This window comes from Anastrepha obliqua, unplaced genomic scaffold (assembly GCF_027943255.1).
Source record: "Anastrepha obliqua isolate idAnaObli1 unplaced genomic scaffold, idAnaObli1_1.0 ptg000012l, whole genome shotgun sequence".
NCBI classification, from domain to species: Eukaryota; Metazoa; Arthropoda; class Insecta; order Diptera; family Tephritidae; genus Anastrepha; species Anastrepha obliqua.
This window is the reverse complement of record NW_026562179.1, coordinates 2,702,059-2,727,485: the sequence shown is the minus strand read 5'-3', so window position 1 is coordinate 2,727,485 and position 25,427 is coordinate 2,702,059. Positions and strand designations below refer to the sequence as shown.

General features: G+C 41.6%; 2 protein-coding genes across 2 annotated transcripts; one reads left to right on the top strand and one right to left on the bottom strand.

Annotated features, from left to right (window-relative positions):
- Positions 1 to 13,937: 13,937 nt before the first annotated feature.
- LOC129251289 (uncharacterized) lies at positions 13,938 to 16,769 on the bottom strand. Its single transcript, XM_054890652.1, has one exon. The coding sequence runs from the start codon at positions 16,767 to 16,769 to the stop codon at positions 13,938 to 13,940; it is 2,832 nt and encodes a 943-aa protein (XP_054746627.1).
- Positions 16,770 to 23,505: 6,736 nt separating this feature from the next.
- LOC129251288 (uncharacterized) lies at positions 23,506 to 24,357 on the top strand. The gene has a single exon (XM_054890650.1). It carries the CDS (start codon positions 23,506 to 23,508, stop codon positions 24,355 to 24,357), a length of 852 nt encoding a protein of 283 aa, XP_054746625.1.
- The last annotated feature ends 1,070 nt before the right edge of the window (positions 24,358 to 25,427 follow it).

The window sequence follows — 25,427 nt, the reverse complement described above, 5'->3', positions numbered from 1 at the left end:
GTCAAGGAATGCTTGACCTCACTTTCGACTGCGTCCGAATTCTTTGACATCAGCCTCATCTGGGTTCCCGGTCACACCGACATTGCGGGAAACTGTGAGGCGGATGAGCTGGCTAGACAAGGGACATGTGAGGTGATTTCCCCGCGGAGGGAGAAAATTGGAATCCCCCTGACTACCTGCGGTCTGCTCATGGAAAGATGGGCATCGCGCAAACTCCTTCTGGACACGTGTGGACCAAAGGCGCTCGGGTGAGCTTTTGAGGCTGACAAAATATCAGCTCTCCAATCTAGTGGGTTCTCTCATAGGACACAATGCGCGAGGAATGCATGCTGTGAGACTTGGAATCACCTCGAGTCGTTTCTGTGCTGGATGTATGGAGGATGAGGTGGAATCATCTCAGCACCTTCTCCTTAGCTGCCCTGCCCTGGCGGGGCTAAGATTCAGGCATCTTGGCTCTTACTTCTTTGCCACGCCGGCTGAGATAGCTGGCGCTGACATTAAAAATCTGATGAGTTTCATCAGCAGCATTAAGCGGTTGACGCAAACATAGTCATCGTTCATAATCCGCACGCTCCTAAGCTTCCCATCACCACCTCTCCCCGCCCTCTCCCTGCACCTCATCCTCTCCTCACCTCCTTGAAAATGGTATCACAAAGGACGAATCTCTCTTCGCCCAAGTGTGCCCACTCCCTGGGCAACCATACTAACCTAACCTAACCTAACCAGCGATCGCTTACCATGTACAGAAGGGAACCATGTTGGCAGTGCATGTGGTTATGTCAACGTGTGTAAAAGATTGATGTGTTGAGAAGTGAGTGAGACTACCATTGTTTAGTGTGACCAGATCGGTGTATAAAAAATAGTCTTCAATTTGGGTGGCTCTTTCGTTAGCGAACGCGGAACCCCAGATGGGGGCTTCATATTTTTAGACCACCCAATCAAAGCATTGATCCAACTGCCATATTTTAAATTTCAAAGATGTCTGTGCGTGGTAATTGTTTATTTGGTGGTATGTACGTATTAATTACGGTTGAAAACAAAGCATCCTAAATTTTACCTCCTCTATCGGTAGCAAACGGTTAACCCCAGATGGGGATTCATGAATTTACATCACCCAACCCGAGCATTGATCCTACTGCCTTAATTACGGTTAATTACTGTTATTAGATTCTAATATGAAATTTTGTTATTGGTTGTTGTATTATATGTATTGTGTTATATGGTCGTTGAGTTGAGGTTTTTTGTGATAGAAGCGAATTGAGGGCTACCTGTAATTGAGGGAATTCAGTTTCTATCAAGTATAATTGCTTCTTTCATAGTATATTTGTTTGAACAAGATTTATCGGAACCTAGAGGATCTAATGAGCAATTTGTGCACATTGCTCAGGAGCATGTGGAGGAGGCTACACTAATCGCATACTGTTGGGTTATTGCATCGTTTCATAATCTGGTTGAGCTTACCGCAATTATTACACCCCCAGCGGGTGGGGGAAAAGAATAAATCCACGGTAAGGCATGCTTGCCGTAAAAAGCGTAGATTAGGAAGTCTATGGGCTGGTGAAAGTAGTATTCTATCACCACAGTACAGGAGGGTGACACCTCACCGAAATGGCTGATAGGCTAATACGTTCCTTACATGTCACCATTAAGTTGGTGGTGCAGGCTCAGTTGAGAAATCCTGACTAGTTCCTGTCTTGGCTCTGAACTCTATTGCCCATGAAGCGTAGAGTCAACCCTCGCATGGCCTCCCTGCTCGCATAGATAACCATGGGGACACTTAGGGAAACTGCACTTTTGTGAAAAGATAGCGGCCCGAAGTCGGGACTCAAAAGAATTTGAAAATGAATAACCAAATTAGAAAACAAACCACCGAGCAAAACACAGATGAAGGAATTAGAGATAGTCGAAGTGATAATGTGGATGCAAGAGCGGTCTTCAGAAAAAGTAGTTTACTACTAAGATCCCCGCCGGCAAAGATCGCACCAATCTTTAATGAAGCTGGAAGCGGACATGCCCGCAATGCGTTCAAAATGTCAAAGCTGATAGCCCCGCAAACGGCAACGTGGACAGTAACATCAGCTCTCCGATGAAGAATGCCTCCAATACCGCCATTGGAGGGCTACAATCAGCGCAGTATACGCCCACCAGCACACTTGCAGTGGCAGAACGGCTCGTCACTCCCATTCCAGCGAATGGTAATACAGAAACGATCCCCACAAAAGAGAGCGCATCAATCGACGCTATTGAAATATCTCCTCGGCTCGAGCTAATAAAAAATATGAGGAGGATGGAGGAAGATGCGATCTCCCAATGTAAGTTGTAAATGTAATGGCAGACAGTTACCAAGAGAGGCAACTAAAAGAAGCCGAAAGATAAGCTAGCTGAGCCAAGCAAAAGGAGCAACCCGCGAACACAACACGCAAAGCCAGAAGCTGTTGTGATAAAATCCGCAGAAGGCCATAGCTATGCAAATGTGCTGAAGGATTCACGTGCGAAGATTACGACTGATGAGACAGTCAAATTAAGTTTCGTCAGGAAAACGAAGGCTGAGGCCATACCTTTGGAGCTTGGTAGGGGAGAGAAAGTCATGCCAGAGTTCGTGAATTAGCTGAAAAGAACTGTGCAGGATACGGCTTCCATCACGGAGTTAAAACCGAGCGCCACGATTGAGTTACGAAATTTCGACTCCCGGTCAAGACAAAGGTAGAAACAGCAGTCCGGAAACTACTTTCCAAACATGAGGAACAGATACAGACGAGGATAACGGTGCCGAGTGCGCGGGAGCAAGTGCGCGCTTTCCTCACTCTATCTGCAAAAGGGGCCGTGAAGCTAATCGAGATCGGCGATATAAAAATCGGGTGGATCGGAGCAAAGATGCGACCATGCGAACAAATTAAGATATGCTATCGCTGCCTTGGGATAGGGCACACACAAGCAAACTGCAGTGGGCCTGATAGAAGGGATACGTGCATCAGATGCGGGAAACCAGGGCACAAAATAAAAGACTGCAAAGCAGACCTCAATTGCACTCACTGCGTAACGCGAAACGCGACCGCACTGACCACCTGCCAGGATCAAGGAGATGCCCTCTAGCTAAAAAGTGATGAGAGTACTCCAGGCAAATATGCTTAACAGTCGTACAACAGACGCTCTGCTAGAACAAATGGCTATCGAGACGGAGCTAGATGCGGTCATAATCAGCGAGCAGTACGGACGGATTGCCAAGGGAACCTGGTTCGAAGATGAAACAGGAACGGCCGCACTCTGGCTACCAAGCGGTAGCGCAGTCGCCGTCACACATCACGGAGCCGGTCGTTGCTCAAAATAAACGCTTCACAATCCTTAGCTGCTACCTTACCCCCAGCGACAGTATTAAATAGTTTAGAACGAAACTGGACCTAATTGAAGATAAGTTTCGCGAAATAGGTGGCCCCTTCATCGTAGCCGGAGACTTCAACGTCAAGGCTGTCGAGTGGAGCGCCCCTACTACGAACACAGAGGAAGACATGTACTAGACATGGCTGCCAGACTGGGGCTTGTAGTGGCAAACACAGGTAATGCCACTTCTTTTAGGAGACCAGGATGTGAACACACCACGCCGGATATCACCCTAGTGACTGATAGCCCGGCTGGGGCAATCAACGGGTGGGAAGTTCTGGAAGAATATACTGGAAGTGACCATCAGTATATCAAGTTCTGGATCAGTGCGTAAACTGAACCTACCCCAACCCTTAAAACAAAGGGCGCTCACAAATGGAACATGGCCAAAGTGAACACTCAAGCGTTTCCAACTCACTTTGATGCAAATTCCATTTCGTACATAAGTGGTGACACCGGCTCACTTGCAAGCGGCTTGATGCAGCGCATTGTCAAAAGTTGTGACGCATCGGCGCCCCGCGCTGGGAAGTGGACGTCAGAAATCGTAGAGTTCAGAAGAACCTGCTTCCGTAATAGAAGAAGGTACACCAGAGCCAGACGAAACAGAGAGGCAGAGGCGGACGCTGCTGATTTCAGACAATCCCGAAAAGTGCTGAAGCAAGCAATCATCGGCAGTAAGAAGGCAAAATGGGAGGAACTCCGAAGGGATCTAAATAACAGACTTTGGGGTCTGGGCTACAAAATTGAACCGGGAAGCTAAACAGTGGAACAGACTGCTCCCCACGCACCCTATGCTGTGCGGAGACCGAGACCCCCAAGGTGACGAGATACTCCCACTCTTCATCGAGGAATAGCTTAAAACCGAAGCAAGAAGCCTCACAAGAAACAAAGCTCTAGGTCCAGATGGCATCCAGCTGAAACACTCAAACTTGTGGAAGAAAGCCGGCACGATGTGATGCTCGACGTTTACAATGCATGCATTACTCAAAGTATCTAAGCGGTGGAAAATACAGAAATTGATGCTGATCAGTAAGGGTAGGGGTGACCCAGCGCAACTGTCAGCTGGGCGTCCGCTTTGCATGCTGGACAGCGCCGGGAAATTGTTCGAGAAACTCATACAGCGAAGACTTGCAGAGTTTGTTGAGAGAGCAGGAGGATTGTCAGCAAAGCAATACGGTTTCCGACGCGGAAATCGACCCTTGGCGCAAGGAGGTCGTAAGCAGCGCTCAACGCAGACGCCACTACGCGAATCGCATCACCGTCCTGGCAACGCTTGATGTACGAAACGCTTTTAACAGCCTACGATTGGCAGACATTATAAAGGCACTACGAGAAAGGTTTCGAATACTTGCATACCGGCTAAGACTTCTCCAGAGCTACTTGACCGAGCGCCAACTGCTGCATCCAACAAGCTGCACCAAGTCATGATAAGGACGCAAATGTGGCTTAAGGACCACGGCCTGGACGACACGTCCTTAGTGACCCAAAAATTAGTAAAATACTTAGGTATTCAACTTGACTGCAGGCTTACTTTCCGGGCCCAGACACGGCATGCGGCTACCAAAACAGCAAAGGTCACGATTGTGCTAAGTAGGTTAATGGCAAACATCGGTGGGCCAACACAGAGCAAAAGAAAGCTAATTTTGGCGGTCACAAGCTCATTTCTCATGTACAGCAGCGAAGTATGGTGAATTGTGCTAAGCTGCAAAGCCAACCGAAAAGCACTGGAGGCTGTGCAACGAACAACGGCACTCAGAGTTTCCTCAGCCTACCGCACTGTCTCAGGCGCTGCAGTTTTCGTGATCAGCGGTCAGATACCGATCGACCTCGTGGTCCAAACCATGCTGCGGTGGCAAGCCGATGGGACACTGAACCGAATGGCAGATGGAGGGCAAAACTTATTCCATCAATTGACAAATGGGTACAGAGGAATTTCGGAGAAGTGAACTACTTCTTAACTCAGTTCCTCTCGGGCCACGGATACTTCCGTAATTGCCTATACCGTATGGGCAAGGTAACCGATTCCAAGTGCATATACTGCAAAGCACCAAGCGATGACGCTGAACACACGTTGTTTAGTTGTGGCAGATGGCTCGCGGAAAGAAATGCTCTGAGGGAGCAGATTGGCGACATCGCACCAAGCAACATAATCAGCAAAATGCTCGAACGTAGGGACAGCTTGAACGCGGTAAAGAAATACATCGACAACGTACTACGAAAAAACAGATTGACCTCGACACAGTGCAACAAAGTGAAGCCGCATGAAAGCTGGCTACAAATATGGTGGACTCAGACGTGGGTGAATAGAATTGGTCCTTTATGGATGACGTTCTGGGCCCTCCCGAAGTAATATAGAAAGCAGTTCCGGGAAGGGTGTCTCCCCAGAAGGAGAGGAGGGATCGTTTTAGGGGCCAAACCACACGACGCAGTAGACGACGGTCGCTGTAAGTGCGAAGGCCTTTTGAACCCTTCCACTCGTTACGGGAGATGCTATTTGTCAAAAGTAAGAAGACATGCTCTGGAGTGCTTAGGCCTCCCATTCAAAACTTTAGAAAATGTTTATACCTCTACGACACCTTGGTCAGATAATTTAGACCATTTCTTCATCTTTAAGATCATTCAAACCAGGAGTATATATGGTACCCTTGTATGGTTTAGCTTATCATGATATTTTACACACGGGCTGAAAAGTCCCGGCCTTAACAATGAAAAAACTTTTTTTTTTGTTCAAAATTAGCTTTATTCATTTGAACTTATTTATTACTAGTATATTAATACATTATAATTTACAATACACTATAAGTCCTATAGAGACTATTAAAAGTCTGTTCGTAGGCTAGTAGCATTTATAATAACAACCTTACAAACTAAATATGTAAATGTAACATACATTTAACTTTATGTTACAACATACTTACTTATATCTAGCGGTTCTATGAAGAACATAAAATAAAATATTTTATTTCTTTGTTTTTATTTTAAATACTTAATTAATTTTTAAAGTGTCAACCGTTACAATGAAATAACGCGATATTAACAAATATCATATGTTTAAATTAGTTTTTGTTAACCAGATTTTTATATCTTTTTTATTTTTGTCGTTAATTACATCAGCTTTTAACCTCTCTGGAAGCTGATTAAATATTTTAATGCTATAGTTTATGTAACATTTTGAACCAATACTTAATTTACATTTTATGTGCTCAATTTGTATATTTCTAGTATTTATTATCCTTAATAGAAAAGAATTCTTTAAGTTATTGTAATTTTGTATTAAAGCTGTAAAGTAGAACAACTTTTTTATCGAAAGAATGTTGCTAATCTTTAAGGAATTATCTGTTATTGAGTTTTGTTTACTCTTAAATATTATTTTTAATAGTTAATTTGGTACTAATTCTATCCTATTTAGTTCAGATTTGTACGCACCTCCCCAAGGTACGATACCGTAAGAGGTGACTGACTCAAATAGGGCATAATAAATAGTTAATAATTGTTCTTTGTTTAATATATATTTTAATTTGGCAAACACAAAGATTAAATATTATATCTATTTCGCTTTATTAAATAATTAATTTGAAAATCCCATTTTAACTTATAGTCAATTAATATGCCAAAATATTTAGTGTTTTCAACCCGTGTTATTGGAATACAGTTAAATTTACTGTTAGAATCATGATTATGCATAAATATGTTAATATTTCCAGGTACAGAATCTTTATAAACGAGTGATAGGACAAAGTTGTAATGAAGTGTGCGACAAATTTGTAGTAAAAAGTCAAAAGTAATAAAAAATTTAACGTGCGATAATCTTGCGCAAAGTGGTCGATACAACCATACAATTTATCAAAAGCCTGATACTTAAGTTAACGTTCCTTGCCCAAAATTAAACGAGTGAAGTGTTAAAAAATATATAGTGTAATGTAAGAGCGAAGATGGCGAATACCGTGGATGGTGGGAAAGATCCACCGGATATATATTTAAAGTGTCACCTCGAACAAAAAGTTTCAATCGTAACATGTATTTCATGTGATAATGTGTTTCACAAAAGTGACTTTAAAAGAATAAAAAAAAACATCTAATTTTATAACAAATGTCTTAGTTATATGTCACGAACATAATGATATCGACCTAACCTCAATTGATGAAAAGCAAGATATAGATAATGGCGAACTACAGAATAGTGATTTAAAAGTTATAATCGCAATATTAAGAGAAAAATTAATGTCATACAAAAAAAATTATAACAAACTAAAATTACTACACGAAGGAGAAAAGAAAAAAATAATAAAGGTAAATGTACAAGAAAATTAAAGTCAAAAAACTTTGGAATCTCTGAAAACAGAAAAAACGGTTGCTTAGAGAATTGAACGAAGAAATCAAAGGTAAAAATCAATTAATGCAAGCGGTATGTGATCTGCAAATAAAGGGTGATTTTTTAGCTAGTATATTTTTAAATAGTTGGTTTAAACAGCTGACTCTCGTTTCGTGTTTTGTTTTACTGTCAAACATCTTCAGTTTGGTCTATAATTTAACCATAAATCGTCTTACAAACGAACAACGCTTACAAATCATTGAATTTTATTGTAAATATGCGTGTTCTGTTAAGAAAGTTTATTGCGCGCTTCTTCCATTTTATGGTCAGTTTGTTAATTGGCCACCCAGATCGTGCGATATAACGGCTTTAGATTATTTTTTGTGGGGCTATGGTAAAGCTCATGTCTATTCGGACAAGCCTGCTTCAATTAACGCATTGGAAGACAACATCAAAGCATTTATATGTGAGATAGCGGCCAAAACATTGGAAAGAGTATGCCAAAATTGGACTAAGCGGATGGACCATTTGAAACGCAGTCGCGGTCAACATTTGCATTAAATAATTTTCAAACATTAAATTATATGGACTGCACTATCGATTTAAATAAAAATTGCATGCATTTTTCTGACGTGTTTTTTTTGAAAAACTTTCCTATAGCTCTTAAAAAATCACCCTTTACATCATATTCTACTATTACTCAAACACCTAAAAATAAAGAAAAAGATCAAAGCGTAATCGTAAAACCAATAAACTCAGATTTAGAAGCAACTATTAATAATATTAAATACATTCTACAACATAATTCCAGCATACCATTAAAAAAATAATAAGAAAAAATGATAAAATTATAATGAAATCAGATATTTCAAAATAAATTGAAATGACAAATATGCAATCAGTTTGGAAGAAAAGAAAAATCCAAGGTTGAAAATTGTTGGAATCGAAGACATGTGGGATGATGAAAACTGCTTCATCAACGTTATAAAAAAGAAATAATTTAATAGAAGACAGTACTGTAAATTAGGGGTGTGCGAATATTCGAAATTTCGAACTATTCGAAGCGAATCGAACCGAATTATTCGATCCGAGATTCGACTCAAATATTCGAATGGTTCGAACTATTCGAATGGTTTGAACTATTCGAATAGTTCGAACTATTCGAATTATTCGAATGGTTAAAATAGTTCGAACTATTCGAATAATTCGAATAGTTTAAATAATTCAGATAATTCGAATATTTAACTGAGTGCATGCTTTTTTTTATTTTTTTAAACGATTTTTCTGAAGATTTCAGGTCTAATAGAAGCAAAATAACATGGCTTAAAGTTCATTGTTTAATCTTCGGTTAGGATATCATTATTTTTATAGAATTAGTAGTTTTAAATAACTTGATATAGGTTTTTAAATGATATCGATTCTTCTAATCGTACGTATCGATCGACACATGAAATGATTTCTATCTTAGATGAATGGTTAATCACTAATCTCTTATGCATATTACAATTCTCCACTACAGTATTGTTCTTAAACCTGTTTTCTAATTTTAATGAGTGTACATTCAAGTTTATACTTGGAAGCTACATATATCTGGTTAGGAAAGGAAAAAATTATACCAAAGTTCATGAATAAAATACCATTAATTTCATATCAAAAAAATGCCGAATGCAATTGGCTTTTCCAAACATATAGTATTAGTTTACATGACAAGTGTATCTACAGCCACTATCAACGAACTATTTGGTGGTTGATGGCAACTATACTTGGAGTCCTAACTTTGTCCCGGACTCCAAGGACTAGAATTATCAAGTCTGTGAATAGTATCCACAGCTACTGATCATGTATTACTTTAGTGAATATAAGTTATTGATAGCGAAGATAGTGATGACGATGATAATAGTGATGATGTTCAGATGGGACTTCCAACGATTGATAACGAGTCTCAGATGCCTATGGGTTATAACTTTTCAAAAAATATAATCCGGAATTTAAAAATTAGGTTTTGTGAGATTGAGGAAGATAAGTTGTATCGTAAATGTACATTTCTCGATCCTCGTTATCAGGATTACTTTTTAACCGATGATAAGGTGAAAGATGACATAAAGAAAGATATAAAAGAAGAGATTATTGCCTATAAATATTCTAACAATGTTTTTGAAAACGAACATGAAACTGTTGCTGAACCTCCTGTAATCAAACCCACAAAGTTTTGGGACTTCATGAAACAGCGACGAGCTAATAGAGAAGAAACAGTAACCTTGCGCCTTGAGAAAGACATTGATCAAGAACTTATTCAATATTTGTATTCAGCAGATATTGATCCTTGGGATGATCCTATTCATTGGTGGAAAAAAGAATCAGTTAAATATCCTGTCTTATCAATGCTGGCTCGACGTTATTTGCCAATTCCATCTACGTCTGTTGAGAGTGAGAGGCTGTTTTCTACTGCTGGAGACATTGTGACTGAAAAGCGCAATTCATTATCATCTGATAATGTTGCTCGGTTGTTATTTTTAAATAAAAATATAACTCGTTATGTTTGATTGAATATTATATCGAAATTTTAAATAAAATAAGGCTATTCTATTTAGACACGCGAGCAAACGTATTCTTAGAAAGAAATTTTTAATTAGAAAAGTTTATTAGCTTATAATTATTTATATTGTTCAAAATGTTATTGATAAATGTTATATTCAACGATAATTAAATGATAGAAAATTTATTTTATTTTTATTATGTAGAATTACTATAATAGAATAACCTGTTTAGGATTTTATTTCTTCGGATAATTCAAATCGCTCGAATTATTCGAATATTTCAAACTATTCGGAAATTCCGAACTATTCGAATATTTCGAATTATTCGAATATTTCGAACTATTCGATATTCGACTCCTAGGATTCGATTCGATTCGAATCGAATGGGATTCGCACACCCCTACTGTAAATATAATACACACTTACACAACTAAAAAGAAAAATACTACAACAGTAATAATACAATTTGATCCTCATACATATATTATGAAAACGTTATGAAAAATAAACAAATATATGTGGGACATGTTTACGGCGACTACAATATAAACAGATGTAAAAAATGCGCCGGCTATAATCACAGTGAAAAAAATGCAAGAATACTGAAAAATGCTATTTATGTGCTGGCAATCATCTTGCTAGTAACTGCAATAACAAGGATGAAAAAAAATGCCTCAATTGAGTCTATGCAAATGAAAAATTTAATCTAAAAGTGAAACGAAATGAGAATCATAGTGCTAATGAACCTGCATGCGAATCATACCTATGTATATAAGACTAAGGAAAAAAGTTATTGATAAAACTAATTATCCTAATAACCCTTTAAATAAATAAAAATGTTCTGCAATGAGTTTGAAATTAACAATTTCGAAAATCTGTTAGAATGTACTAAAAATGAAGATTTTCTACTGTTGCATTTAAATATACAAAGCCTAAAAGTCAATATGAGAAATTATGTGTTTTCCTTGAGCAATTGACATTTAAACCACACGTTATTATATGTAGTGAAACGTGGAGATTAGAGGCGCCAGATCTGTATAAAATTGATGGATATAAAATGTATTATAGTAGCGGTGAAACCAGTCCATCAAATGGGGTTGTTATATATTATACATTCGAGAAAATATAGAAGAATCTACTGTAATAGTGAATATAGGTAAAATAAGTGCATTGTATACGGAAATTACATGTGATAATAAGGTAAAAATTGCATTTACTTCTATATATAGATCTCCGAGTACTGATAAAAAAGAGTTTATAAATGATCTAGATAACTATCTTTTAAAAAATAAAAAATTAAAAAATCATTTTATTATTGGGGACATAAATATTGATATTAGCCAACAAAATTTATTACTAAGCAATAAAGACAATTTAGAACCCTTCCATTTATATACAAAATTCTATGTACGCTAATGAATTTAAGCCATATGTTAACGGTATATCAGGAGCAAACGAGAGCGGGGGCACTTGCATAATATTTAAGAGTAAACAAAATTCAATAACAGATAATTCCTTAAAGATTAGCAACATTCTTTCGATAAAAAAGTTGTTCTACTTTACAGCTTTAATACAAAATTACAATAACTTAAAGAATTATTTTCTATCAAGGATAATAAATACTAGAAATAGACAAATTGCGCACATAAAATGTAAATTAAGTATTGGTTCAAAATGTTACATAAACTATAGCATTAAAATATTCAATCAGCTTCCAAAGAGGTTAAAAGCCTGTGATGTAATTAACGACAAAAATAAAAAAGATATAAAAATCTGGTTAAGAAAAACTAATTTAAACCTATGATATTTGTTAATATCGCGTAACGGTTGACACTTAAAAAATTAATTAAGTATTTAAAATAAAAACAAAGAAATAAAAAATTTTATTTTATTTTCTTCATAGAACCGCTAGATATAAGTAAGTATATTATGTTGTAACATAAAGTTAAATGTATGTTACGTATGTAACATATAAAACTTATTTTGTTAAATGTCATATTTAGTTTGTAAGATTTTTATTATAAATGCTACTAGCCTACGAACAGACTTTAAATAGCCTCTGTAGGACTTACAGTTTATTGTAAATTATAATTGTTGAAACGTCGGCTGTTTCAATATTTTGCGCTTCGTCTGCGAAAATCTATAATTTATTTAGAAAATTAGTTTACAAATTTAGTTTAAATTTACAATTCATACTTAGATATAGATGTATGCATATATTATATATATATATATATATAGGTACTTACATTGTGCTTCAGCGCACTTGTCTGCACGCGGCGATGGCTCCAAAGTAAAAGAACGAGCTTTCTTCGTTCGCTTTACTTTGAACCGAGCTCGTGAAGTGCAGTGTAAGTATGCATTTTTAAGCACCAAACAAAGGTAATTATTAATTACAACGCAATTACACCGCGTTGTAACATTCCCCCCCTCGTAAATTTGATGCCTGGCATCAAAGTTTACCCAGATAAGTCCAATTGTGCTAACTTGACAACAGGTCGGGTTATCAGTCCATGTATGGTTTTCACGATAGCGCTCCGGGCTTGGCCATCCTTTGCTCGCAAAGCTTCAACTACAATTCCTTTGATCCAGGTGTTGCGTTTGCTTGTTTCATCGACGATGATTACCACGTCACCGTTGTCGACAGGTTCAGGAGGAGGTTGATACCATTTTGCGCGGCGAGTGAGGTTAGGCAGATATTCCCTTACCCACCGTCGCCAAAACTGGTCAGCCAGCTGCGACGCGACCCTAAAGTTTTTTCGGAGTGTGGCACCGCTGCTGTCTTCAATGCTTCGTTCTCGTAGTCCGCTTGACCCACCAAGCAAGAAATGATTCGGAGTGAGTGCCTCGTCATTTGCTGTATCCAGAGGAATGTATGTCAGTGGTCTGGAATTAAGGACGTTTTCGACATCTGCTAGTACTGCTCGAAATATGTGCTCGTGTATAATGTTCACGCGAAGTATGTCCGATAAAATAGATTTGACGGATCGGATCATCCTCTCCCATGCTCCGCCCATGTGCGGTGCGGCCGGGGGTATAAAACGCCACTCCACCTCCGGGTACTTTTGCTGTAACTCATTAGACGAAATTCTCTCTATCTCGGCTTGTAGAATACGACTTGCGCCTCTAAAATTTGTGGCATTGTCTGAAATAATTCGCCTAGGCGCACCACGACGGCAGATAAACTGCTTCAGAATAAGTAAAAATGCATCTGTGGATAGAGAGTGGGTAATTTCAATATGCACTGCGCGAACAGTGAGGTGAATAATACACCCCAGCGTTTCTCATGATGTCTACCAACAACGACGTCTATCGGTCCGAAGAAATCCACCCCAGTGTATGTAAATGGGCGCATATTCAATGCGAGTCGTTCAGGCGGCAGAGAACCCATTTGAGGAGGCTGTGGTACTTCCGACGCTACCTACCAACGCTCTTAATCCACTCACCCAGTATTTTTGACGGATTTCGTTGACTACGACTTCGTTGTGATGATGGTGGTATTTACGATGGAAAAAATCGATTATTAGAAGTGTCACTGGATGGCGTGAGGGCAGAATTATGGGTCTTTTCACGCTAACAGGGACTCCCTCTATCGAATCGATTCGACCTTTGAGTCTGAGCAATCCAAACTCATCTATGAAAGCCGAGCATTTGAAAATGGAACTTTTTCGACTTACCAGTTGGCCTTGATGTAGACATTTAATTTCATCTCAGAAGGTCTCACTCTGGCACATAAGAACAATTAAAACTTCGGCGCTGTTTACTGTGGTGTCCTGCAACATCATCTGAACGAACTCTGATTTACCTGGTCTCCTGCTTACTAACCGAAGGAACCGCAAAGCGCATCTTGTTGCACCACGCAGCTTCTCCCACTTACTGAACCTCGACACATGAGGTACAACTTCCGTAAAAGATGTGAAGCTAAGTGTTGTATTAAGCTCGATGTGATGAACTAAGTCATGTTCTGCAGAGTTCACTAAAATCGTCTCTGGCCACTCCCAGGAAGGCAAAGTCAAGAATTGAGGACCTTGGAACCAACGCAATTCTCCATCCAACTTCGACCACTGCTTCAACTTTGTGGCGTCGTCTGCAACGTTGTCGGCTGAAGGCACCCACCTCCAGTTATTGATGCTAGATAACTCCAAAATGTCTCCAATTCTTACGCCAACAAATTGACTGAACTTTCGAGTGTCTGATCGGATCCAGTGAAGAACGTTCTTTGAATCGGTCCAGTACACCTCCTCGCTGATAGGCAAAGTTAATTCATTTCTAATAAATTTTGCGAGTCGCAAGCCCAAAATGGCACCCATCAGTTCTAACCGCGGTATTGAAACTGGTTTTAGTGGCGCCACTCGCGACTTCGAGGCCACTAAACAACATTTCACCTTACCACTGACGGTGGCTCTTAGATAAGCAGCTGCAGGATCTCTAGAGCTATTCCCATGTGGCCACAAAAACTGCTGTGCGGTTTGGTCTTTGCTGCGCACTCGAATTTGATGGAACATCTCGCGAATGTCTCCTGTGATTGCAAATGCTCGCTCACGAAATCGTATAAGTATTCCAACCAGAGACGCCAGAAGGTCGGGTCCTTTCATTAAATAGGTGTTGAGAGCGATACCGTCGACGGTGGCAGCGGCATCCCAAACGAGCCTTGTCTTATTTTTATTTTTATTCGTTACGGTGAAAATTGGAATGAACCATGACCTTTTTCCATGAGATATCTCATCTTTTGTCAATTTCCGAATATATCCTTTATCTTCATATTCACGAATTTTTTTGTTGAGAAAATTCCGTAAGAGTGGGTCCCGGGTCATGCGTTTTTCCAAACAACTTAGGCGTTGCAATGCCATGGAATACGAATTTGGTAAATCGATTTTATCGAATTTCCACAATAAACCCGTTTCCCAACGCTTTTCATTTTCCAAGTACTTTGTAGTCGATTGCATAATGGCGAGAGCCCGTTCATCTGCTTTGGATTTCAGTGGTTCGTCTTTCATGCTAATACCAACTGCCTCTAACGCGTAATTAGCCTTTAACATTTCATCCATGCGTTCAGTTGACACACAGGAGCAGATGTGCATCACCCTATTCGAAAGGGCATTAGCTCCCTCTCCGCGGCCATATACTGACCAACCAAGTCGACATTTAGTTGCGATGAGCTGATCTCCTTCTATTTCCTTCACTTTGAGGGGGACACCGATCTTTGCATTGTCGACGCCAAGAAGCAGTGTAGCGCGCACCCCAGCATATGGTTCAATAGGCAAATTGTGCAAATGACTGTGCGACGAGAGTACTTCTTGTAACAACGACTGCTTTGGAAGATCAAGATTAGCTACTGTGCGTATGTTCCGAAGATTAAACCGAGGCGACGTTTCATGTGTAGAAGAGAGCCCGATGGTAACACATTTTGATTTAGGCTCTACCTGTGTTATATCATCCGTCCACCTGAGACACAGCTCATCAGATGGACCATCCAAACCAAGCTCTTCAGCAATGTGTTTCTCCAAAAGTGTACATGTGGATCCCTCGTCTATTAACGCATACGTCTTTATGCACTTGGATTTTCCATAGAGTATTACTGGAACGTAACGCAACAATGTCTTTGTCGCGTGCTCTTCCTTATGTAACATCACAGCTGCTTTATGGCTTGGATTGACCGAATAATTTGAATGGAGCAGAACATGGTGTGGCTTTGTGCAACCATCAATACCACAACCGCAATGCAATGGGCAGTTCTTCAGGAAATGTTTGCGGAAGCATCTGATGCATAGCTTATTGTCGCGAACAAAGCACCACCTATCGTTGGTAGACAAATCGCAAAACTGTTTGCATTTCTCGAGTCGATGATCACCACTGCACTGAAGGCGATAAGGTTGAGAGCTTGTGGCACTGTTGGTGTGGACTACGCCGTGCACGAGCACCCTTTTCTTAAATTGATTATTGTTAACTTTGACTTCATCGGCGGAACTACTTACGGAGACGACTTGACTAGCGCACGTCGCTAATTTGAAAAGCCAATAGTCGAACTCACTTATGTCAGCATGGAGCAGTGAAACCTTATATCTACCCCACTCTAATTTCAAGTCGCTTGGTAATTTGCAAAGTAGCTCAGAAAGTAGCATCGGATCATTCAAATAAGAAGAGAGGCCAATGGCTTTCAGAGTACAGCAGTAATTTTGTACCGCAAGTGCAAACTGAATTAGGGTTTCCAGATTGTCATACCTTACCAATGGCTCTTGACGTAGCTTGCGTTGTAGTGAATGACATATGATGTCTGGACGCCCATAAAGCATACGTAAAGTTTCAATGGCCTGCCATACGGTTGCAGGCGCCATTAATTTACCCCTCACTGCCTCTAGTGCCACCCCCTTCAAGCATCGCTGTAGCCGAATAAGATTCTCGGAATCTGTGAAACCGCATTGCTCGGTTGATTGTTCGAAGCTGGTGATAAAAAGGGGCCACTCTTCTGGCTTGCCGGAGAACGTCGGAAGATCTTTATTTATGACTTGTCTTGATGCTATTTGCGTAGAGGATAACCTCATTTCAGATATCGCAGCTGGCGCGGTAGGAGTACGACCGTTAGATATCTGTGGCCACTATCGCTGAGCGTCGTAGCTATTAGGCACCCTGGCTGGTGGTTCTTGGGCACTAGTCAAAACCGAATTGACTGGAGGAATGCTACCCACACCCGGTGCAGCATCACCATAAACTGTATGCATATTCCTATAAGAGGACAAAGCATGCTGCCAAGAGGTTGAGTGCAGCTGTGCCCGTGGAGATTGTTCTGCTTCTAACCGACCAAGTACTGTAGATGGAAGATTGTTAAGCCCTGGTGTAAATTGTTCGTTGCAACTAAATGGTGCTGGAGGGTAAAAAGGTACAGCCGCTTTTGCAGCAGTGCAGTGCGTGTTGATTGGATGACCTGTCCACGTTGTAATGCTAGATCTATTACGAGATGGTGCCTCCATTCCGTAAACAGAAGTCAGATTGGGCTGCGATCGTCCATGGTTTCCGCTACCACGAGGTAAACCGCCGACCCAAGTTGAGGTTATGCTGCCCGAATTTATACACGGTAGTGCGTACCCGTCCTCTGATGTAGCACATAATGCATGAGCCGCGCCTTGATGCGCCAAACCATCAACATGATGCCTCATGCATGCCCCTAGTTGTGCGTACCCATCAGCAGACGTAATATGTTCGGAAGCTTGTACCCGATGCACCGTTGGATTGGTTGATTGCAGAACCGGTGATACCGTCTCTAACCTCGAATTAGTCGTTAGCTGCACACACGTGTCCGCCGCCGGTGATGTAACATCATTTGCCATCAGCTCGTCATCTGCCCTGATATCCATTTCTGGTGAGGACATCGCCGTTTTGTGCACGTTTCCGAAAATATTGACGAAATTAATTTTAAGAAAATATTTCCAAACTGATAAATTTCGGAAATAACCACAAAATATTTTCGTTGCTGTTGAAACGTCGGCTGTTTCAATATTTTGCGCTTCATCTGCGAAAATCTATAATTTATTTAGAAAATTAGTTTACAAATTTAGTTTAAATTTACAATTCATACTTAGATATAGATGTATGCATATATTATATATATATATATATATAGGTACTTACATTGTGCTTCAGCGCACTTGTCTGCACGCGGCGATGGCTCCAAAGTAAAAGAACGAGCTTTCTTCGTTCGCTTTACTTTGAACCGAGCTCGTGAAGTGCAGTGCAAGTGTGCATTTTTAAGCACCAAACAAAGGTTATTATTAATTACAACGCAATTACACCGCGTTGTAACAATAATGTTTTATTATACTAGGAATAAATAAATTCAAAATTGAAAATTCATCAACGTAATTTTCATCAAGAACAACGCAATAATTCCAGCACGAACTAACATTTCAATAACCTCTTCATTCGAGCGAAATTTCGTACCAGCGTTTTTTGGTCTGCGAACAGCCAGTGGTTGCTGAGAGATAAATTTGGCGAATACGTTGAATGTGGGAGCAATTCGAAGCTCAATACATGTAATTTTGCCAGTGAGCAAACGTGGCACCCACCAATTTCGAAGAGAGCTTTCTCATAGTCAAATGGCCATGTAATGTAAAGCCAACATGTTCTTTTGATATCTTTGCGATGTCTATTAAATCACGCAACATCACTTTTCGCTCATTTAAAAGGATTTTGTGCATTTTTTTGATCTTTTTTGGTGTCACCGTCTCATTTGGACGTCCACTGCGTTGTGCATAATCGGTGTCTCTATGACTTCGTTTGAAGTCTGCAAACCATCGATTTATTGTTGTTTCTGAAGGGGCGGAGTACTCATAACAGTTTTCAAGCCCTTGTTTGGCTTGAACGGTGTTTTTCCTCACCAAGAAGCAATGTTAATTTTAAACACGATGTTCTTTTTGATCCATTGTTTTGAAAACAACAAAAGGAGCGTCACTCTTAGCACAATAACTTACGAACTAAAAATCTATCATAACTATCTAAACTAAAAATCTATCATAACTATCTATCTAAGCTCCTGTGGAGCTGCGAAGTGGACATGAATGGAATAAGGTCCGTAATAAAAGTTTTTCTAATATATTTAGTAATTTAATTTGAAATAAAGTCAGTAATAAATGTGACACCAAGCAATAATGGTGATAGTATATTTTATTTTCAACTTACAACACATTTCAAACCCTACCCCCAACGGGTAGAGGAAAAAATACACCCGCGGTGAGGTACGCCTGTCATAAGAGACGACTAAAACGCAAGAGAGGAAGGGACTCGACTGAAAAGGCCTCTTATACCCTGGGTACCTCCAGCGGCAAGGCTGGAATGCTCATCAGGATCGAGACCAGTAAGATCCTGATTATCATATACTGGAAAAACTTTTCGGATCATACAGTCTAAGGGTTGGTAAAAGTAGTATTCTCTCACCCCTGAACACAAGTTCCCAAAAGGACTCGTGTCAATCCTCGGGTGGCGTCCCTACACTTGAATAGATAGACACGGGAACTACTTTCAAGATATCGTACTGAAATAGCGGCTTTAAGCGGAGACCCAAAAATATAAAAATGGAAACTAAACAACAACAAAAACAGATAAAGGAACCGCCGATAAGAGAAGCCTGTTCAAAAGGACCAGCAGATTACTGCAATCTCCAGTCCTGAGCACGTCTAAATAATCGAAAGAGGAGATTGCGGTGCATCCCGAAAGGAAGCCTAATAAAAGAGCTGTGGATCCATGCATCGAAACAGCCAGCACAAAACGCCACTCCTATACAAATGGGGTATCAGAATTGGAAGAAATGTTCGATGTAATGGGCAGCTACCGACCAAACTGCATGACAGCAGAAAAAGAAACAAAAAATAGTGGCACAAAAGTATAACCGAAGATTAACGAGCTTCCATTGTGGCCACACCTAGCACATATCAGGCGAAACGAGAGGCCACAAGTCCTCCTGCTCCCAAGACTCATTTACAACACACAAACATAAATGGCGAAAAAGAAAGGATAATTAGAAGTCCCGCTGAAGCGGGTACTAAAGCAGAAAATACGGAAAAAGCGAAAAAGAAATGGTAAAAGCAAGACTCAATCGGAAGCACTTCTAAACTACACTGATGACCTAAGAAACCTCCGTAGCAAAATAAAGCATGGCGACGCTGAAGCCAAAATAAAAATCGTTCGTACAATAAGACGGGAGCAATACTGGTTGAGATATCTAGAGGCACTAAAAAGCACTTTACAAGGATCTGCTGTTATTACAAACCTTAAACTGAAAATTACCGTAGAGATACGAGACTTAGATTCTCTTACAACAAAAGAGGAAGTGGTAGAGGCTCTAAAGACGACCCTCAATACATCCACGGAACAGATAGGCGTAAACTTGTCGGCACCAAACAGCAGAGAACAGGTTCGCGCTTACGTGACTTTAACACTGACATACTCCTCAATAAGTCACGCACAAAAATTGGCGGGGTGAACTGCAGAATGCGATATTAAGCTTTCCTTCAAGTGCTTCGGCCCAATGCACCTAACATGGAATTGTAAAGGGCCCGACAGAAGGGGCAAGGATCTCTACATTAGATGCGGCGAACCGGTCATAAGCTCAAAGAATGCACTAAAACCCCTTAGGAAGTAACTGTGGCCTTGCCACGGCATGGAGCGCTGCCGTGGTGGACCATTTGAATTCCCCTTTGTTTAAACAGATCACTGCGCTCGCCTCGTCGAGCAGGTGGTCGTACGAAAAAAATGAATACAACTAACAATTTAAGCGACACAACTTCGATTGTAGCAGGAGCAGGCTACAGTGGTCGTAATGCTACTGCCAAACACACACATAACGCTCTTCATCGCGGAGGTGCCGTTGTCCACGAAGACTCGGACCACGAAAGCGTCGGGAGCACAAACACGACTGAGGAAGAGGCTCTTCTGCGTTCTCCGGCTGGGTTCAATGGTGCTTCTTCGGATAGCAAGAACAGGCCAAGGATCAAGCGCGATAAGGAGGAGCTGAAGGCTAAAGCTTGATACAAGGCCGCGCTCAAAGTTTATGACCAATTTGGCAGCAAGTCCAACCTGACGAAGCAAGAGGAGGAACCGTTGACCTGGACCAGAGAGGTTATCAAAAATGGCCGGGCCTTCTACGCAGCAAAACCAATGTTCCCAACCTGCAATCCGTAGTATGCGAACAAAATAGAAGAAGAGCTAGCCATCAAGAGGCAGCGTTCTGCGGATAGCGAGGCCTTAGTGCCATCGAAAAAGCAGAAACACAGGCACGAGATGGCTAAACCGAAAAACGGAAACGAAAGACCTACGATGTCGAAAGCAGCGGCAGAAATACAAAATTTTCAACTACTTTTTTGCAATTGTTTCTACATGAAGTGGCTCGTGTAAGTAATGACGATCATTTTGAACGCAGAATTATTAAAATCGGTTCATTTTGGACTAAGTTATGAGCATTTAAAAAAAAAATTCTTATATAATTAAAAAAAATCGATTTTGAGCCGAAAAACAAAATTGCCGATAACTCTTGAAAAAGATTTTTTCCGGGCGAACAAAAACTACGTGTCTCATTATTTTGACCAGAGAGCAACATATTTGAGTTACAACGAAATCGAAGAATATGACCCGAATAGCCCGGTTGAATTGAAATGGAAAGCATCAGATACATAAGCTTTCAGGTTATATTCCGCTCAAAAAATAAACTTATATCCTTTAGAAATCCTAACAATACGAACTCGGACTTTTATAGGGGTATATGATACTATCAAAAACACCAATGATACCCCGGAAATACAGGTCACACATCGCACTTGCGAAAGGGGTTGAATTTTTTGCAGGTACTCTCGTCAAAGCCTTTAAAAGATTCTGCCACCCAACACGTAATAGACGCAAGGTGAAGACTCCTTGGTGGAACAGGGAATTAGAAGCACAAAGGCGTAGGGTACATGAATTCTATAGGTTCGCCAATGTTGCTGACAATGAGTTATGTTGGTTGAAATATAAGGATTTACTAAAAGTATACAAGAAAGAGATACGTAAAGCCAAGAGAGAATCTTGGAAAGAATTCTGTAGCAGTATGGAAAACACTAACGAAGTGGCTAGACTTAGGAAACTGTTATCCAATAATCCGTCTATGCCAAGAACAATGCGAAAAATTAGTGGAGAGTGGGCTGTCAGCTGTGAGGACTCTATAGAAGACCTAGTAAGCACACATTTTCCAGGGTGTGCGGACACTACAAATCCCGAACCTAGAGGAGATATTATAGACGATCCCGACGAACGTAATTACGATCAACAAGATAGAATGGGCTATACAAAGCTTCGACCCATATAAATCGCCAGGACTGGATGGAATCTTCCCAGCCATTCTCCAAAAGGTAAGCCATATTGTGGTACAATGGTTAAGAACGATATTCAGGGGATGCTTGAGGCTCAGCTATGTTCCTGTATTGTGGAGAGAAGCGAGAGTTGTGTTTATGCCAAAAGCTGGAAAAAGCAACCCTTTCTACTCGAAGGAATACAGACCTATTAGTCTGACCTCGTTTCTCCTCAAAACGTTAAAAAAGATTCTAGATACATACATTAGAGACACAATTGCGCCGGATGTATTATCCAAGGCGCAGCACGCCTACACTAAAGGCAGATCTACTGAAATTGTACTTCACTCTCTTATACTAAACATAGAAAAAGCGTTAAAATACAAGGAGTATGCTCTAGGAGTATTTCCAGATACATCAGGGGCCTTTAACAACGTCACGAAAGATGCTATTTCAAATAGCATGGAGTCACTTAGTGTGCAACCCGCGATTTATCTATGGATAAGGCAGCTATTACCTTCGCGATGGCAGACACCTTGCCGTGGTGCGGAGGCTTAGTCGAATCACTAACCAGACCTTACCAATGGATGATAGTGTTGTCACTTAAATACATCCCAGTATTGGGCGAATGCACTTCACTCCCTTGGTTCGGGCTGCTTTTTGAACGATGACCAAGCTCTGCCCTGGGTCGGAACAAGGTGTTATACGACCCGTGCCGAGGTTCAGCCTGGCTGGGGACCCAGACCAAAAATAGCCCAGTCTTGAACGGAGTGCTCCGGATACCTGGCGACCTCCGGTTCTATCTAGCCTTACCTGTGCACACGGACCTCTGTACAGGCGGACCTCCCTTGTCCGACACTCGTGGGACCAAAATGAACATGTCAAACAAAAATAACATTTCTTACAAGGAGGTCGGTCCTCCCAAAAAACCAACAAAGGTGGCTTCGACTACAGCTATAGCTGAGAGCAAGGCAGTGGTCAGACCGCCGCTTTTAGGAGCTAGAGGGGGCATAAGCGAAAGGGCTGGTCCCAGTACGAGTACTGCAGGAGGCAGTGGGGGGCGAGGAGGCTTGGGTAAACCGGCCTCAAATCGGTCAATGACAGGAGCTGCGGGGGCAACGTTGCGCAGGTCAAATAACCCCCACCCCACCTCAACCTCTTATAGAGGACGGGGGTCGGCACCTGCTCTTAGGATTAACCGGCAGGTTGCCATAGAAGGGCCTAGTACCTCTAGGCAGTTCATAAGCGCAGAACGGGGGGGGGGGCGGCTAAACATGTCCGTCCCTCCAAACTAAACTATTATGAAAAGAAGGCGGCCAGCAGGGTCATATTTAGACTAGGAGAGGTAGCAACAGACCAGCTAACCGAAGACCAGGCTAAATCGCTAGAGTGGGCAAAGGGAGTAATATCCGACTCGGGAAAACTGGCGGGTGCTACTCCCAAAAGACAACGGTCTGCAGAGCAGACAATGGAAAGGGCCGCCAAAAGACAGAAGGCAGGTGGCCAAAAATACCCAACCTTCAGTGAGGTGGTAAAAGGCGGCGGTGAGATACTGGCCGTCATCGACAAAGGAGAGGAGGAAGGAGTGATTCCTAAGGAAAAATGGAGGTGGATCGAGGAGGCTATCGCCGAAGTGTACCTTCAGATCCTAGAGGAACACCCCGGACCCCCTCCCCTTTGTCATGACGCAGGCTGGTTTCAAGGTAGAGCAAAACTCATCGCCTGCGAAGACACTAGGTCAGCCACGCTCTACAGGTTGGCCGTAAACAAGATAGGAGAGGTTTGGCCGGGTGCCAAACTCGATGCGGTCAGCAAGGATGAAATTCCAAGCAGGCCTCGAGCACGAGTTTGGATTCCGGCCAAGCCGGCAGAGCCAAACAAAATTGAAGAGATGTTCAAGTCTTGCAACAGAGACCTGCCAACACATAATTGGAAGGTAGGGAGAATAGAGGAGTCAGTAGAAGGTAGACGACAGGTGATGCTCATCCTCAATGGAGAATCGCTCGGCCCACTGGCGCAGAAAAACAATGTCGTGAGGTTCGGGTTCGTTGACGCAACCATTCGAATATATCGCAGCGACGAGCCAGCTTTGAACTCAGACGAGGAGAGTGACAAAGCCAGCTTGCGGAGCGATACTGAAGAAGGGTTGGCCAACAGCCAATGCTCAACCGACTCGGAGAGGCTGACCGGTGTGGGGCCGCTTTTTAACGAAGATGATCTCCTCGCTGACATTGAGGGTGGGGAGATCTCAGAGGAGGACGTCGAGGTCACGATGGTGGAGATGAAACGGACAGATTCTCATGAAGCTGATCCAAATTAATCTCCACCACTCCAAACTTGCGTCCGCGCATCTCTCCGTCCGCTTGGCTGCCGGTGGACTTGACATAGCCCTCATTCAAGAGCCGTGGATATACGGCAATAAAATCTGCGGCCTCGGAGTGAAGGGATTTAAAATGATTGCCGTACAACACAGAGGTAAGATTCGTAGCTGCATCCTCGCGAAAAATAATATAAATATCTTCTTGCTCCCACAGCTTAGTAGCGGCGACATGGTGGCGGCAAGCATCGAGCTCGGGAAAACCGGTTTTTGGCTAGCCTCCGCCTACATGGCCTATGACAGAGAAGCTCCGCCGGACGAAGTCCGCACTCTGGCGCAAGAGGCAGCCCGGAAGAACAAAAATTTGGTTGTCTCCTGCGACGCAAATGCCCACAATACCCTGTGGGGGAGCAGCGACACTAACTCTAGAGGTGAGTCACTACTGGACTTTATCTTAGAAAATAAAATTAGTGTTTTGAATTTAGGCTCAGAGCCGACTTTTGTTACTATGAACAGAGAGGAAGTTTTGGACATCACCCTGGCTTCCGACATGTTCTCTAATCACATTAAAAGATGGCGAGTTTCAAACGAAAATTCGTTCTCAGACCATCGGTATATTGAATTTGAAATCGAAACTAGGTCTCCCCAAGTTAGCCAGTTCAGGAATATACGGAAAACTGACTGGAGAGTTTACAATAAAAAATTAAGAGCTTTACTGCCAAAGAAAGCCCCCAAAAACCCCACTACTCGTGGGGAGTTGGATAAACTGGTTAATCAGGTAACTAAAGCAATGAATAGCTCGTTAGCAGCCAGCTGTCCGGTTGTCCGACCCAGAGGGAAGTCTAAACCACCCTGGTGGTCCGAGCAGCTAACCTCACTACGAGAATCCCATAGAAAACTATTTAATCTGGCCAAGGCCACGAGAAGGTCAGAGGACTGGCAAGCCTATAAGGCTGAATTGAAAAACTACAAAAAAGCAGTTAGAACTGCGCAGCGTGAATCATGGCAAAATTATTGCAAAGAAATTGAAGAGACTTCAGAAGCGGCCAGATTAAGAAAAATTCTCTCAAAGA